Below are 17614 nucleotides of genomic sequence, written 5' to 3' on the forward strand. Positions count from 1 at the left end.
ATTTTCCTCATATCTCTCCCGTTTGCTTTCAGATTTTACCGTATACTAGTGAGCTTTAGTGGCTCTTGAAAAATACATAAACCCATGCTTATTTTGTATTTCCCATTGAATTCCCCCTTTTGTTTTCACCCTATTCACTATGACAAAGTACTTGCCTTATATGCTTAAGAAAATAAGTAACTGTAAACACGAATCTCTGAGATTTCGGATACACTTAGTTCGTACGGCAGCAAATCTTTTTAGGATAGCAAGAATCTCCAAATGGACAATCAACAGGATAAGAAGGGAAGAAAAGAACATCAAGGCTTGTGACCATGGTAGTCGACAGGTCGTAGTCAGCAAAATAACTAATGCAATTATCCGCCTAAAGTTTCGACAAGGACCTTTACGCACAGTTTCTGATGCTCAGCTCTTTTTGAGGTTCTTAGGATACAATATTAGCAAACTGTCAGTCAAAAGGCACTGTAGGAAGCTAGATTTTGAATCTGGAACTAAGGAATCGAAGAATTTCATCAGCTGTATAAGCCAAAAAAAGCGACGAAAGTGGTATCGCGACAAACCATCGCATACTATAGAGGGCTGGAAGTCCATCATATTTAGCAATGAAAAAAACATGAATGCTATGAGTGCAGATAGTATACACTAATATTGAAAGCAAGTCGAGCAACCTTAGCGATCTTTTTACGGTGATCAAACAATGAAGCATGCTGGTTGCTCTGTTACATTTTAAGGCTGTACTAGATATTGAGGACCAAGATATTTGTGTCAAGTATACGATGTTGTAATAAAGTCATAGATATACACATGTATTTCGCTCACTACGTACCACAAAAGCCTAGGGTATAGTGGTCTAAAATATCGTAATCTCTCGTTTCAGCATGACAATGACACAAAACACAAGCCAAGGCATGCCACAAACTCAATATTTGATAACAGGGCTTCTGTGCTAAGGCATTAGTCGCAACTAATCCCGGCCTAATTCTTCTTAAGCATACTCGGTGGCAATTGAAGGCAAAGCTATGACGATACGACACTAGACCAAAAAGGATAGATGATCTTTGGAAAAGAATAGTTAAAGAGCTGGGCTCTTTTACTGAAAGTGATATACACGCATACTACTAGCATATGCCAAGAAGAATATTCGATGATATCAAGAGATGAGATGATTATACAAAGTCTTAGATTTTAGCCACTTTTGCGGTTTTTAGAAAATATAAAATTTTATAAATGAAAATCATGCTCTTCGCTCAGTTTTAACAATGTCATGCTAGGAATACACATAAATTACAATGGCTAGTATATCTTTCTTCTAATATAGTTTCATAGCTATTTCGATTACCATGAGCAAGTAATGGTAGTTAAAAGCTGAAAAAAAGTTTTGTGCACCAGTTTTGTCCGCTACTGTATGTTTACACAGAAAACAGCAAATTTGAGGGAGAAATTACCTGAAGAACAAACCTTGGTCTTAGCATACCTCAATGATCAAAGCCTCACCACATGTGCACGTCCAACAACAGTTACTCAATGGATTAAAGATGACATGGCCCTTGCCGGCATAGATACAACAAAATATAGTCCTCATTCAATTCGATCAGCAGCAAGTACTAAAGCAATTCAATTGGGGTTTGAAATCAACAACGTAAAGACACATGCAAATTGGAGTTTAACTAGCAATACATTTGAAAAGTACTATTACAAACCAAATCATAAAGACAAGATGGAAACTGCCATTAGTAATTCAATGACCACAAATCTTACGGAGAACACTACCATATCTGAAGTCCGAACGGAGGCAACAAGGATTGGAGTGGGTTCGACCTGCAATACGGACGTTGCCGTAGTGAGGACGGAAGATATGGTAAAACTCGGCCCTTCAACTTCCCTCCCGTGGTATAAACGTCTTTTAGATTTAATTTAACGTCTTAGAAAGTTATGAAGAAGACATATAGTATTTTGATCTAGTTTGATCAATCCATTGATCAATTATACTGAAACTTGACTTAGAATAATTCATACTAGTAATCGAAACCCTCGTTTAACAAGATACAATATATATATATAACTGCTGATTGCATACAATAAAAAGAATAACTTTATCTCGTTTAATTTTGGAATAATCTGATAAATCATTTTTTTTAAACGCTTCAAAAGTTATTACTTTATTATTGCAATATTTTTTTTACGTCAATGGTCCTAACAAAAAGACAAAACGCTACCCGTCGCATCAGCAGTTCAACTACTAATGCTGATTCTGTTGCTACCTCTTCTCGTGTAAACAATAACATGGCTACTACTGTTTCTGAAGAAAAAGTTGGTGGATCCCATCACAATGATATGATGATGGATATTGATGATGCTACTGAAGATCTCAGTAATGAAGACAATAACAGGGATGCTGTTATTTCTTCTGGGCATCTGGATAGTAGAACTACTACTACTATTATGGCACCTTTTGGTGAACAAGAAAACAATAAAAACACTAATACAAATAGTGTTTGGGCTAATGCTACTACCACTCGTAGTTTTAGCAAGGTCATTTCTGAAAAAGAAATGGAATTGAAATTAAAGCAAGATATACAATGCTTAAAACAAGAGGTCTACAATGCAGTACAAATGGCTGTTGTTACTAGTGTAGATGATCCTAATTTCGATGATATTTGGGCTCGTGAAGTTAAGCTTAAAGATAAGCTTAACAAAGCTAATTGTGGTATTTACGCATGTAATAAAGTAATAATGTAAGTTACTACGAACAATGGTCCTCCAAATTAGGAATATCGGACATTGTATTACGCCACTTCCAATAAAATCCCGATCCACTCCAGAATATTCTAATAAGTTCCTGGATCAGGATTAATAATTACTTCTTGATAAGAAGATGTTAAACTATGCCAATCACATAAATAACTCATCGTCTAGTATCGATTAATAATCAATACTCATACACTGTAAATATTATTATTTAGCCGTGATTAGAAAAGTATAAATACCCTCATATTTTTAACTTGAATAAAGGACAATCTACTTTGAGTCTCACTTATTTTTACATTTGTTGATTGACTTAGTACTTTTTATATTATAAAACCTCAAATATCACAACTTTTGGGCATGAAATATCATCATCATGAAGATATTCATGACTACATACAGCGTTTCAATGATTTACGCGCTAAAGCTAAAATGCAGGATATAGACACTTTGAAATGGTGTTTGACAGATCCTTTGCCTGCTGACCTCTTCAAAGATGTGGAGAAAGACTTTCGCGGTAAAGAGCTTACCCCAGAAGAAATGGTAGACATTCTGGCTTTTCATCATGCTATTTACAAGAAGAGCCAAGAAAAGCGAAATAGCTTTAGTAAAAAGAATAATCATGATAGAGATTCTCGACGTTACGAAAATTCAAAATCTCATCACAATAGTCACCGTATTCTTAAAAAGAAACATTGTATTATACATTCTACAAGCGTTGATCATGATACTAAAGATTGTCGGACTCGCGCTGCTTGTATTAAGAAGGGTATTTGTTTCCACTGTTTTAAAACTTGGAACCCTAGCCATCAATGCAAAAATTCAAAGAACAAGGATAATAATTCAAAGAGACCCTTAAAAAGAAATAAGAAAAAAGGTGATGCTTCGCCTAAAAACAATATTGTGCCAATGGAAGTAGATGAATCTTCTTCATATGATAGCTGTGATACAGATAATGATAGTAATTTGCGCTTTGCTGCTGCAAAATTGGACAAACTTAAACAGGATTGTAAGTTCAAAACAAAAATTGACACACAATATTTCCAAACACCACCGGAAGGTTTAATAACCGATAACCTTATTTATCTACCTATTACTATAGAACATGTTCGGTGTTGGGCACTTTGCGACCCTGGAGCAAACTTCTCATGCATATCGTCCACTTTATGTCAATTTTTAAAGTTAAAGAATACATTAAATAAACATGGTCTCATTACACTTATAAGTGATGACAAAATCGAGCGTTATGGTAAAACTGAAAAAGAAGTTTATATTGAATATGGTGATAGAGCACTGTATTCTCAATTGGAAATACTCAAAATATTTAATAATAATGTACATGCGTCAATTGGCACAGATTTATTATTTAAATTGGGTATTACTTTAAGTAATATTAGAGTAACTTGGGATGATGAAAGTCATAAGCCTATTATTCCTATTATTGAACCATATCCTTATACTCCAAATGAAGACCCATATTTTTCACTTATAGAGCAAGAATATTTGTTAAAGGAAATAGAACCTTATATTGTTGCGAACAAAAACATACCAAAATCTGCTTATTGCACAATACCTGGTAGTGAAATTAAACTGCCTTTGAAAAAGGATGCACAATCTGCATATCGTAGACAATATCAAATAAATGAATGCCATGTACAGGCTGTAAAAGATCAAGTCCAAAAATGGATTGAATTAGGAATTGTTGAACGAGCACCTCCTAGTATTCCCTACAATTTACCACTATTGACAGTACCTAAAAAGGATCCAAAAACGGGTGAATACGATAATAAAAACATCAGATGTGTAGTTGACAGTAGACTCGTCAATAATAATCTTGACAAGAGACGTATAGATAGGTTTCCATTACCTTTAATATCAGGCCTTCATCGTATAATGAGTCGATATACTCTCTTTACAGCAATTGACTTAAGTTAGTGTTTCCATTCCTTTAGGATTAGGAAAAAGTGATCGTCCTTTAACTGCATTCACAACACCTGATGGTGTACAACTTCAATTCAAACGAGCTCCTTTTGGTTTGACACCAATTTCGAGTGTCGTTCAACGTAGTTTAACAAATTTGTTTGCTGATCTTGACTACATGGTAAATTTCATCGATGATATATACATATTATCAGATAACAACTTAGAAAAGCACAAGCAACATGTTCAAACTGTCTTAGAACGGTTGACATTGCATAATCTGCGAATTAATCCAGATAAGCTCCAAATTGCGCAAAAATCAATATATGTGCTCGGTTTTTGCTTAAATGAAAAAGGCCTAACATTAGATCAAAGAAAAGTTGCAAATGTGCTAGACTGGCCGGATGATGTAAAGAATTCAAAAGAATTAAGTCATCGTCTTGGTGTTATGAACTACTTTAGAGATCATATCCCAAATATATCGCAATTGACTGCACCATTAAACCAATTGAAAAATCATCCAAATTTGAAAGCAGTTTGGACTAATGAACATTCTAAAGCAATTAGAAAGTTGAAAGAAGCATTAGTAAACGCACCGGTAATTAGTGTACCCAACTTAAAACATTCATTCCATTTGGTTACGGATGCTTGCGATTATGGAATTGGCGGTTGCTTGTATCAAGTAATCAATAACGAAATAAAATATATTGGCTTCGTAGCGCGAACATTATCGCCTACAGAATGAAAATATGGCTCAACGCGACGTGAGTTGTTAGCCGTCGTATATTCATTCACGAAATGGAGAAAATGGTTGTATGGCAAACATTTTCATCTATTTGTCGACAATAAAGCTTTGTTGGAAATCAACAGAAAAGAAACTAAAATAGCTAACAGAGTCATAGAAAGTTACTATGAAACCATTTTCGAAATGGACTTTGATATTACCTACTGTGCTGGAATGAAAAACATTTTAGCTGATAAACTTTCGCGTCTGTTTTACCCTGATGTGGAAAACATGCTGGCCAGGGATGAAGCACATGCTGGAAAAGAGAATGGTAATGAAGTAAAAGGAAACAAAAATAGAGAAAAATCTATAAGACAAGCTGTTAGAAATACGTCACAAAGTGATACAAAGAAACAAAAGGCTAGAGCATTTCATGATCTGGAAATTGATGACGATAACATCAGTACAGATAGTGAATACGAAGAAAAAGAAGCATTAGTACTAGCTGCTAGTCATTTAGATAACTATAAAATCATTGATAATCTTGATGAACGATAAAAGCTTATCGAAAATGTACATGCTTTAGGTCACTATGGTGTAAACCAAACAGAACTAAAAATAAAGCAAGATCATGGCTTTTACTGGAAAGGCTTAAGAGAAGATATAACAAAATATATCAATGAATGTCCAAAATGCTCAAGGTATAATTTAGCCAAACATGCTTATCACCCACCGAAAAGTATCTGTCCTGATGGCATATGGGATCAGATAGCTATTGATCTTGGAAGTTTTGATATAACTTTAACCAATGGAAATAACTTCCTTTTGGTAATAGTCGATCTATTTAGTAGATTTGTTGTGCTGAGGGCGATTAAAACGAAGTCTGCATTAGATGTAGCATTAGCCTTGGTACAAATATTCTCGATGTTCGGTTATCCAAAGTGTTTGATTCACGATAATGGACTTGAGTTCAAAAATAAGCTATTAAAGGCAATAAAAGATCATATGGGTGTAGAAGAATCCTTATCTCTACCTTATACACCAACAGGCAATTCAGTAGCTGAAGCTAGTGTAGGCTCAGCAAAAAGAATTATAATTAAAATGTTGGAAGGATACAATGAAGCATGGGATATGTATGTTGATGGTACTGCTTATGTAATGAACCAACATATTTCAAGATTGCATGGTTTAAAACCATTTGAAGTTATGTTCAATAGAAAGGTAAATGATCTTAAAGATTATACCAAGAGCATGCGACAGATTGAGTTTAATGAAGAAACAATAAATGTTGAAAAACTCAAAACTGCTATTGAAAAATTCAATAATACTACTCTACCAGAAGTCCGCGAGCAAATATTGGAAACGCAAAGAAAGGACAATGAATACTTTGTTAAAAGACATCGTATATTAAATAACACATTCCCAATTGGATCGACAGTAATGATAAAGAACATTGAAGGCAAAAAGTCAAAGACTGACGCTAAATATATCGGGCCTTTTACTGTTCACAACCATACGAAAAATGGTAATTACGTTCTTACTGATTTAACAGGCAGTTTGTTTGACAGAAATGTACCAACATCTCAAATAAAGTTAGTATCAAACGATACAAACAAAACGAACGATAACAAAGGTATCTATGAGGTACAAGCTATCATTAATCATAGAGAGATAGCACCAAGCAAATTTGAATACTTGACAACTTGGGTTGGATATCCAGGTGAACAAACTTGTCAAAAACAGTCTACCTTCCAAGGTACTGATGCTATTAAAAAATATTGGGAACGAAGAAAAGCTGATGGAAAACATGCTATTAAAACAGCAAATTCTAGTAGAAAAAGAAAGCCATTATTTGGCAATGAACAATCTACTAAAGGTAGAAAAAGAACAAGAGCTTCTAAAAAGTAAAAATTGCTCTTTAAGATTTTAAATGGTGCATATATTATCAAGAGTTGGAGATCTTTTCCCTTCAATTATCATTTTTATCCTTAGAAACAAAGGTTTTTGAGATAATAAGGTTTTAACGATGCCAACGATAGTTTAACTAGAAGCACATTATATATTACATTGGATACAAATTTATATTAATAATTTGTATATTATACTTTTTTTTTTTTTTTTTTTTTTTTTTTTTTTACTGTTTATCATGTATTTCAGCAATGATCTACTGTATCTTGTGGAATTACATCTTCGCATTAAATTTAATGCTGGCCAGGGATGGTGATCAATCCATTGATCAATTACACTGAAACTTGACTTAGAATAATTCATACTAGTAATCGAAACCCTCGTTTAACAAGATACAATATATATATATAACTGCTGATTGCATACAATAAAAAGAATAACTTTATCTCGTTTAATTTTGGAATAATCTGATAAATCATAGTTTATATAATTTTTCAAATAAAAAAGCGCGGCTCAGAGAGTCCTTTACCATATCTTCCGTCCTCACTACGGCAACGTCCGTATTTATAACATTTTTTTAACCAGAAGTTTGGCCAAATTATTTGTAAAAACTGGGCAAATTATTTTGAAGAACTTGGGCAAATTAATTCAAACATTTGGGCAAACTAATTTTTATTACTGGGAAATTCAACTTCACAGAACTGGCCAATTTTTTTTCAAAAAAGTGGGCGGATTTTTCAAACATTTGGTAAATTGAGACTGGAAGCACAGTATATCTCTAGTTCCTCTTAAAATAGAGGTAAAGCCCAGATGAAATTTAACTGCACAAGAAATAATTTCTTAGCGTAAGCTAGGTTCAAGAAGATGTACCATCTTGTCTAATTTTTTCTATGTTTGACAACCATTCCATTACAAAAATTAACCATGCGTTATCTTTGTTATATAATGGTTTAAATAATAAAGGAAAAGGTAAAAACAAAGATCAAGAAACAGTTTGGGTACTTTTTGAGACTGATCTTTATTTCAGTTTAAGTTAAAGTAAAAATTATTCTAATTGAAGGCAGGTATTTATATCTTATTGAGTGAGTGGCTTGATATCTTCTATTGTTATCGTTCTTCTAATATTCAGGTACTTTAGCAAGTGTTATCTATAATTATGATTATGAAAGCTTTTCATTTGTTATTTTGTATGTCTGTCATAGATTATCTTTTATTCTGGGAATTCCTCACTGAATTGAATAACGTTATTTTACGCGTTATTTCAATTATGTGAAAGATTAACAATATTCCTGACATTGGATTGGATTTGGTTATTTTAGTTGATACTTCTTCTTATCAAAGAACTCTCATGAATACAACACATATTCTAAAAGAATATGTTTAATTGGAATTGATTGTATGATCTTATTTAAATAAACTTGTATTTTATTTTATTTTAATTATGATCTTGTATTAAGACTTATATTTATTAATGTCAACTACAATCAGTTACTGTTCTACAACAATCTTTACCTAAGTCTCTAATGATGTTTGTGCAATCCTAATGTTTATAAAATTACGCGATGAGGCCTAACAAAAGCTTAAAATATGTTAAAAATATGTGAATAGACACCTTTAACTCTATATTCTGATAGAGCAGGCAGCGATAGTGGCAAATGAACGTCAGGATCACCTTTATTCACAGGAAAAAAAAACAAAGGGTGATTGGATACTGAATTATTAGTAAGGATCAATTAGCCAATCATTATTTTTTTAGTATTTTTTAGCTGTGATTACTTTATTTGGAAGCATTGTCCAAAAACAGTAATCATTTTTCAAAAATATAAAAAAAAATATAGACGAAGGGAAAATGGTTATTTTTTTTGATAAACAGTAAATTTGACCTATTGTTTATACGTCTGTAAAAAATTTGCTGACCTTAACATATAAGAATGAGGAGAAAAAAAATATTAAAAAAAATACCTCCAAAATTTGAATAAAAAATTTATTTTTTCGAGAATTATTGCAAATATGGTAAGTGATTGTTACATAAAAACCTAAAAAAAGGCGATTTTTTTGGCTTGTTTTGCAAAATAACTAACAATATGTAAATAACTAACAATATGTAAAATAACTAACAATATGTTAACAACATGTAAAAAAAAAACTGGTATCAAAGGCTTGATGTGTTGCACGATTAAAGCAAAAGTATATTAGTCAACTGTCTCCAAATGTAAAATGTCCAAATTCAACTTTATTTTGAAAATCATCTGTTTTGAATTCATGGTCTTTTTTTTTTCATTGTTTCTTTTCATGTTTTAAATCTTTTTGGCTCCATACTGTGATGTCCTTTAATAATCCTGAGAAGAATTAGACATCATGCTTTGACAAAGTAACATTTTTTTATTCATCCAGTTGTTTTAAAACATAATCATAGATTGTTCTTGGTCTGTGATACAAGTAGCTATCAAAACTGCTGCACTTGTGCGAAAATCATGCGGAAAAAAACAAAGGTGAAAAGTATTCTTTGTCTTTTTGCTTGATAGTTTCCTTTTTGCTACTCTCCATAAAGATGTTGTCATACTATCAAAAGTTCTACAACCACGTTTATCTGATTCTTTCTTTCCGCTTTAAAATTGCACAAGAATCCAGCCATCTAGTTGATAGCCTTTTAATTTATTTTGAAAGAATCATAACCAAGTACATCTTTTTCAGATACAGATTTACTGAGATAACCCATTTTATGATTGGTAGTAATGAAAAAATAATAATAGAAAGACAACAAGGCAAGTAATTCACGATTTTTATTCAAACAAAAACCTTCATGTTGTATCAATGGCATGTATAAACAAGCCAGGAATATGAAAGTAGGTTATATAATGCTGACTTTGGCGTGCAACTTATCTACAACACTACGAATCTGTCGAGCAGCTTTGAAATCTTTAAGTTGTTGCTATGTTGTATTGAACATAGCTTAATTTATGACTTTTTTTAGAGAGAAAAATAGTAAATTTCATACTAAAAATCAAAAGCTACTCTTTCAACGTTTAAAATCAAGAGCATTGTGCAATGCAGAACTTAAGATGGGATTAAAAAGTACTAAATTTCTTTTTTTTTAATAAGATGGAATGTACTTCTTAAAGCACATGGTTAGATTTGCATTAGGCTATTTCCACTCCTTCTTCAGTCTAGTAACAAGGCTTTATTTCAAATGTTTTATAAATTTGAAAGAGATATATACATAATGATTCACTATCATGTGTATGTGCACACTAATTCAGAGAGATATTGTCATGACTACTTTTTTGGATTATAATATTCATGAATTCTTCTCAAAAGTGATCTTCCAGACTTGAAAGTGCGATAATCACGTACTACTCGCGACTGAGGTCCCATTGTTCCATCAAATATAAACTTCCAATGAACCATAAACCAGGATGTATGATAGGCTAAAGAATCATAATATTCAGTTGCTAGATACCTTAGTTGTGGTAACTTTGACCAAGGAATCTATACCAAATGATTATTATTTCATTTAGACAAATTCTATCAATTTACCATTTGAAAATCATGATGCTCATTATGATAGCCTATATTCAAAAACGGCACATTTAGCATTCCATAATAAGAGTAAGTCTCTTGGCCGTCATCAAATGTATAATGCTCTTGAATAAAATGTGCTGCACCAGGATGTAAAGAATAGCCAAACCAAAGCGACAGAAAGAGATATTGCAAACCTCGCCAAGTACAAAAATAAACAACCAAGGCATTCATCACTAGCGATACAGCCACATTAATCCATTCCCACTTTTTAGGTTTGTGACCCCATTGTTGTTGAAGCACCAAGCCTCTGAAAACATACATGACAGGATAAATCATGATCCACATGCATTTCTTGAAGGGGCTTCCGTCAATCAATTGCTTTTCCCACTCAAGAGGCAAATCGGGATCTCTGCCTTCGACACCTTGCCAGGTATGATGTTCAATATGGTATCGACGAAAGGATTGTGAGATTGGCACTGGAAGAGCAAGGTTGGTATAAAGGCCCATCAGACGGTCCATGACCTTGTGGCCCGTGATGAGATTATGGCTGGCTTCGTGTATGATGACACCGACGATGCCGGTGGCTGTGCCTCCCAAGAAATAAGCCGTGAACATCATGGTGAGAAACGTGCTGTGATGGCCAAAGTGATAAGCAAGACCCAGTTGAAGCAGATTGATCAAGGTGGCTACATAAAAAGTACGAATGTCTGAGCCGTACAAATCCTTTATTTCGGGGTATTTGTGTAGCAAGGCATGTTTTCTTTTTAAATGTGGCTCGTCCATATCATCTCGAGCGAAATCTTTGTCTATGCCAGGTATGGACCTTTGCCAATCTCCAAGATAGAGTGGATGACGGTAATCAGGATGAACCTGGTTTTTGTCAAACTCCTTCTTCTTTTTATTGCCAAATTGAATGGGTGGCATACTGAAAAACAGAAAGAAAAAAAAAAAGAAACAGGCGCGTTTTTCTTTTTTTTTAAATATCAGAAATTGATACAAAATCAGGAGATATTTTTTATTGAAAAGGCACTTAGTAGATTTTATCATAGTTCAAAGGATAAGCTATAAAAAAGTAAGTCATCCTCCTTTTCCCTTTCTCTCACTTACCATTTCCTCTAAACTCTCCACTGGGATACACATGCCTTGATTTAGTAAATGATCTAGGTTTTGGTAATTCCGACAGAGGTCTAAAAGTGTATTTGCCTCCTTCTGTTAATGGAAAATTGATGGTTGGTCTACTGAAGGGCGCTGCAGAAGGCTTAGCCATGGGTGGAGGAGGAAGAGGTGATCTTGGGGCTGAAGCGCCTCCTGTAGGTCTCACATTGTTTTTCTGAGTTCCTCCAGGTAGTGGTGGTGGCATAGGTGGCACATTGGGTGCAGAGGCAGAAGAAGCCCTAGGCCTTCCAGGTGGAAAGGCAGGTGGAACGGTCAGTCCAGCTCGAGGAACATTGGGACTTGCTGGAGGTGAAGGTGCCATGCGAGGAGGAGGAGGTGGTGGTATAGGTCTTTGTGGTGAACTGTTGGATCTCGAACGGCCCTGTGGAGCCAGTGAGGCTTGGGTTTTAGGCGGTACACCCAAGGCAACTGGTGGAGGAGGTGCGACTGGTGGTGTTGGAGAAGAAGGTTTAGGTAAAGCTCGTCCAGGTACAGGAGGCACCTTAAAGCCTCTTGGTAATGTGTTGTGATGAGTGGTTGATTTAATAACGGATGGTGCGCTAGGTGGTGCGCTAGGTGGCGCAATTGGTGGTGCACTAGGTGGTGTGCTGGGTAACGATGGCGCTTTTACGAGATGTTAGTAAAAAATTAAAATAGAGCAAAATTTCTTACAAGACATATTTCTTCCTGTGTCTACAGCAGCTCCTCTTGTTTTTCGAAGCGTAGGCATTCCATTCACAAAGAGTCCACCTAATTGAGGTCCACTAGACACAGGTGCAGGTGCTGAAGCTATATGAGGAATACTTGGTGGTGCTTGGGTCATGCCTGGAACAGGTGGTCTTGCCATACCACCACCTGAAGCAGGTCCATTTGCTTTTGATGCTTTTTTTGAAAAAAGATTAAGATTTCATTTCGTCATTGACAAAACTAAAAAGAAACTTACGAGTAATAATAGGAGCAGATCTATCATTTGTTACTGCCTTCTTTAATTTTCGGCCTTTTTGAATTTGGGATAAAAGAGCACTGTCCATGATTTATTAAAAAAAGGAAGAAAGTTTTGATACTATGTTTGGCTGCTAATGTCGTGTATATAACGAGTAGTGACTGTTAATTGATAAATATGAGGTAAACACTTTTTATACTAAAAACAAAAGAGCACGCAAGAAAATAACAGACAAGACATCCAAGAAATCAAGCATAGGTTCTTTATCTCAAGTCCTCTTTCTTTCTCTTGATTTTCTCTTGGCAAATTGCTTTCCAGAAAGCAGTAATGCAAACATTTGTGCTCCGTTCCAAATTTGGAAAAACGGGATTCATAACCAAAATAAAATAATAAACATAGCATTTTTCTTTAAATTTCTTTTTCTTTTGCTTTTATTACTTTAATGTCATTAGAAAATAAACTTGATTTTAAGGTAGATTAATACAAGTACTTACTAGAATACAATCACTTAACAGTTTCACTAGACACTTCATTTTGGTTGGTTTGTAGGTCATGCAATCACCATTTTAAACTGTCTCCTATTTTACATCTCGTGTTCAATATTTCATCCTGTCACATTTTTTTACAGATTTGCCTATATTTCTGTAGTATGTACTTATAGCATCATTCTCTACAATTCCTATAAAGTAAGTGCTGTATATAAAGTAACAATGAGTCTTTATTTATCTTTCATAGCCTTTTCATCAAGGCATACCCCTCAAGAGGATGATACTTGATGAAAATGCACAATATTTAATTATAGCAGCCTATTTCTTACTTTCTAAGAGAAAAATTGGTAAAAGAACTGATAATAATGTGTATATATAAATATATGCATGATATCTAATATTTTTTTTAATATAGTGACACTCTTACCATTTCTTGTTTATTCATTTTTCCATGTATCCGATTATTTAACCTCACAACTCATTCCAGCATGCATGCCTCAACAAGCCAAGCTAGAATCTACATTGAAAGAAATTAAATCAAAATATTATGAAAAAGCCATGATCTTGACTTGTCAATATGAAATTTGCGGCATCTTGCTACCTTTTGTACTCGGTTTGTTTGTGTAAGTATTCTGATGTGTGTACCACCCACAAAAATATTGACATCTCGGTGCAGGTTCCGTACATCGGTGACTTGTTTATTAGTTTATGTTCACTTTTTACGCATGAGATATTACATGTCAAGTTATACACGCGATTATTTGAACTCTTTATTTATTCAAGCTGATACCTTATTGACACCACCTACTGCTCATCCTAAGATTCCACCCGCTGTAATCAAGACATATTCAACTTTAAAGGACGCATGGACTGCAAGTGGACATTCAAGTGTAGATAAAAAAGGAAAATAATTTTTATTGAAGGAGATGTTAATATGCTGATACAGGAGAAAATAAATACGTTTTTTTCTCGTATTGTCTTTTCAATCGAAGCTCACTTGTCTTTCTATTTTCTGTGTTTATTGATGACAGTCGGATCTGTTGTTTAATGAACCCTATGTATCCAAGCTATTGAGTTTTTTTTTATCATGTTTATTGTAGTACTATTCTTACCATAAAACCAATGACAATGAAGTGGCCAAAATGCAGTGAGTGCAGCCATAATGGATCCAAATGGCTTCAATTGCCATGCACAGACAATCACATAAAGGTGAAACAAGATCCGAGTACAAACAAACGTTAGTGCAAATAGGTAGTCATAACGAAATCTATTTCAAACTGATCCCACAGATAATATAAACGTCGGTATTTCTAGTAGACACATCATCACAAAGACCGAGCAATACTGTCGATTAATAGTCCAAATCAAAAGTATCAAGTAGACCGTATGATGAAGCCAGCCTGTGAGTGGGTCTATTTTTTTAGGATAAAATATGCTACCAATGACTAAATCCAAAAATAGAAAAGTCATAAAGAACACCGTCACTTGAACTGTCCAGGTACGATAGACAAGAATTTCAGAGAGGTTTCCTTTATAGAGTGTATAGACAAGTGGAAGTGAGCAAATGCTGGTGATGAAGCTTGTGATCAAGGTCAATACATAGGCTAGCTCTCGTTCTGTTCTTGCCAATTTGTTCTTTTTCCAAAAGATAAACCAAGCAATCAGTAAAATAGCTGATACGACACTTGTTTTGATGATGCTTGGTTCTAAAAGTGAATGAATCATTTAATGAAAAAGAGAAAGAAAAAGAAGAAAGGGAGAAGGCTTTTTTATAGTGAGAATAAAGAGTCAAGCGTGATTTTTTTTAACAATTCAATTGAGTTCAATACTTTGAAATAAAATTTGCTTGAGCTTACTGAGAAGATTTTTGTTATGAACTCTACCAATTTTTAGTTTTATACATCAAACTAAATCTATTTTATTCACTGGGTCTTGACAGTATATCTTTTGTGCAAATTTAGTTTCTCATAATACAACTCACACTCCACATTACCTCGTTTTTTATTTTTTCGAGCAACCCTGTATCATGTAGGAATCTTCTTCCTTACCCGCTTCACCACACAAAGCACTACAAAAGGAAATTCAATAAATGCACACTTTATGAAAAGCCCCTTTCTTTGCTTACTCGTGTCCTACATCTAACTATTATTTCAGTTCAAATTCCTGTAAGGAGAGGCAGCGAAATAAGAAAGCGTTTATCCAAAATCTTAAATAAATGAATCTGTCCAGCATATGCTATTTTTCTAGTCCTCATACTTTTTACACGTTCAAATTGCATATTCATTTAATGTTTTATTTTGCATGTATATCTATGCTTAACTTAAAACTTTATTAATTAAAAATACTTATTAGTGGTATTCCTGTATTCTCTTCAATAATATACTGTTCAAATACGCTGATGACAAACGGCACATTATATAAATTGAAATGTTTTGCAAAATGATAGAGAGTCTATCTGAATGCTTTATAAAAAGCTTCTCCGTTTAATATGCTTTGTTAGTTGTCATGTCTATAGGGAGACTCAACACTTTACCTTTCATAAATCTCTATTTATGTATGGCTTCATCTAGTTTTTAGGCAAGCATACTCCTAGATATGGATGCGACTAAGAACATGTCTCTTTTTTTTTGTGTCTTACTCTTTTATTGTATTATTTCAAAATCATTGTAATTCAACTTTTAAAATAAGGCTTGCCAAACATTTTAATGCTATGATATATTGCTTGGCCACATTGTGTCCTTTTAAAAATTGGATAATTGTCTTTTTTATGAAGCATGGATCTTATTTATGTGTAAATACATAAAGCATAATGATTTTCTCAGTCTTTTAAATGGTTTCTGCTTTCTTTACAAGCTCATGAACAGCTGATTCTACTTTTTAAAATGTTTAGGCATTTTCAAATTGGTAAGTTATGAACCGGCGGAGTATTTCTGGTTGAGTCAGGAACCCAGATTTGCACAGCAAACGCGATTTTGTCAGAGCTACATAAAGACAGGCAATTTTGCTTTTGCTCATACTGACAAATAAGCTATGATGGAGTAATTAATCAGTATAATATTCTACGAACGATATTATTGTAGCATTGGAAATGATCGAATTTGGCTGATAAATAGAGGCTGAAAAAAGTGAAGACAAAAAAAATTCAATGGAGCTCTTAATTTCTTTTGGTGAATGAAAAAATTAGTACTGTGGAATCGTGGTCGGTTTATTTCAACCATCATTGGTTTATAAAGTCTATGTTGGTTCTTTGCTTTGACTCTAAAGATTTTAACGAGACAAGGATTACAATTTTCATTCCTATTATTGCAGTATAGGGCAATAAAACAAACTGAACATAAACTCAACGGTCTCACTAATTCATTAATGTGTTGCCGACAAAAAGCACGGCAACAATGGTTGCTATGTTAGTATAGAATTATCGTACAAGATAAAATAGGTTAGAATACTTTTATTGATCTTTCTCGTTAATCTTTCTCTAAAGGAAGTAAAAAGATGTCTGTTTTTGATGTGGTACACAAGTAGCCACATTCAAATAATTTTACTTCATCAGAGTTATTTTAAAGCTGTGTGACTCTACTACTTTTTTTTATTTTTGGAATGCAATGCTGGAATTCATTCCAGGAAAAGTATTTGTAACTACTGTCGTTAGCTTAATCTTCTTTATTGGCTATTCTTCACAATTTTGCATACTTTTACCAAAATATGAGGTGAACGAAACTATTTATCTATTAGGCCCGTTAAACATTTTAATTCTGTTGGTGTTTTACAATTATTACTTGGCTGTTGTAACTGATCCTGGAAAAATTCCTGCCCATTGGGTAATTGAACTTGTAAAATCTTAATAATACACAAAACTAACACAGCTTTAGGAACCACCGTCGTCTTTAATATCAGCGAATTCGGTTACTGAAGGCATCACAGGCCCAAGGTACTGCAAGCTCTGCAGAACATATAAACCACCCAGAAGCCACCATTGCCGGTACTGTAGACGTTGTGTACTCAAAATGGACCATCACTGTCCTTGGATCAATAATTGTGTTGGGCATCGAAATCATGGCCACTTTCTACGGTTTATTGCATATGTCACCATAGGTTGTATCTACCTTATTGCATTGCTGATAGGGAGGATAAGAGCAATCATGGATGCCATAAGTCATTTTCAAGTAAAATAGTAATGAGAATGAACAAAAAAAAAATGAAAAGTCTCAT

At 33.9% G+C, this 17614-nt stretch overlaps 6 protein-coding genes across 6 annotated transcripts; 4 read left to right on the top strand and 2 right to left on the bottom strand.

Annotated features, from left to right (window-relative positions):
- Nucleotides 1–139: 139 nt before the first annotated feature.
- RO3G_03561 (uncharacterized protein) lies at nt 140–646 on the top strand (the record flags this gene model as incomplete). The annotated part of the gene is made up of 1 exon (XM_067658151.1): nt 140–646. One exon carries the CDS (start codon nt 140–142, stop codon nt 644–646), a length of 507 nt encoding a protein of 168 aa, XP_067514252.1.
- A 1541-nt stretch (nt 647–2187) lies between these two features.
- RO3G_03562 (uncharacterized protein) lies at nt 2188–4680 on the top strand (the record flags this gene model as incomplete). The annotated part of the gene is made up of 3 exons (XM_067658152.1): nt 2188–2727; nt 2917–2945; nt 3063–4680. 3 exons carry the CDS (start codon nt 2188–2190, stop codon nt 4678–4680), a joined length of 2187 nt encoding a protein of 728 aa, XP_067514253.1.
- A 1714-nt stretch (nt 4681–6394) lies between these two features.
- Nucleotides 6395–7397, top strand: RO3G_03563 (uncharacterized protein; the record flags this gene model as incomplete). Its single annotated transcript, XM_067658153.1, has 2 exons — nt 6395–7293; nt 7382–7397. 2 exons carry the CDS (start codon nt 6395–6397, stop codon nt 7395–7397), a joined length of 915 nt encoding a protein of 304 aa, XP_067514254.1.
- A 3176-nt stretch (nt 7398–10573) lies between these two features.
- On the bottom strand, nt 10574–11437 carry RO3G_03564 (uncharacterized protein; the record flags this gene model as incomplete). The annotated part of the gene is made up of 2 exons (XM_067658154.1): nt 10574–10786; nt 10835–11437. The coding sequence occupies 2 exons, from the start codon at nt 11435–11437 to the stop codon at nt 10574–10576; spliced, it is 816 nt and encodes a 271-aa protein (XP_067514255.1).
- A 412-nt stretch (nt 11438–11849) lies between these two features.
- On the bottom strand, nt 11850–13005 carry RO3G_03565 (uncharacterized protein; the record flags this gene model as incomplete). Its single annotated transcript, XM_067658155.1, has 4 exons — nt 11850–11881; nt 11927–12598; nt 12647–12856; nt 12918–13005. The coding sequence occupies 4 exons, from the start codon at nt 13003–13005 to the stop codon at nt 11850–11852; spliced, it is 1002 nt and encodes a 333-aa protein (XP_067514256.1).
- A 354-nt stretch (nt 13006–13359) lies between these two features.
- On the top strand, nt 13360–14316 carry RO3G_03566 (uncharacterized protein; the record flags this gene model as incomplete). The annotated part of the gene is made up of 6 exons (XM_067658156.1): nt 13360–13389; nt 13442–13466; nt 13566–13603; nt 13653–13752; nt 13821–14028; nt 14082–14316. 6 exons carry the CDS (start codon nt 13360–13362, stop codon nt 14314–14316), a joined length of 636 nt encoding a protein of 211 aa, XP_067514257.1.
- Between the last annotated feature and the right edge of the window lie 3298 nt (nt 14317–17614).

This window comes from Rhizopus delemar, genomic scaffold (assembly GCF_000149305.1).
Source record: "Rhizopus delemar RA 99-880 supercont3.2 genomic scaffold, whole genome shotgun sequence".
Lineage (NCBI taxonomy): Eukaryota > Fungi > Mucoromycota > Mucoromycetes > Mucorales > Rhizopodaceae > Rhizopus > Rhizopus delemar.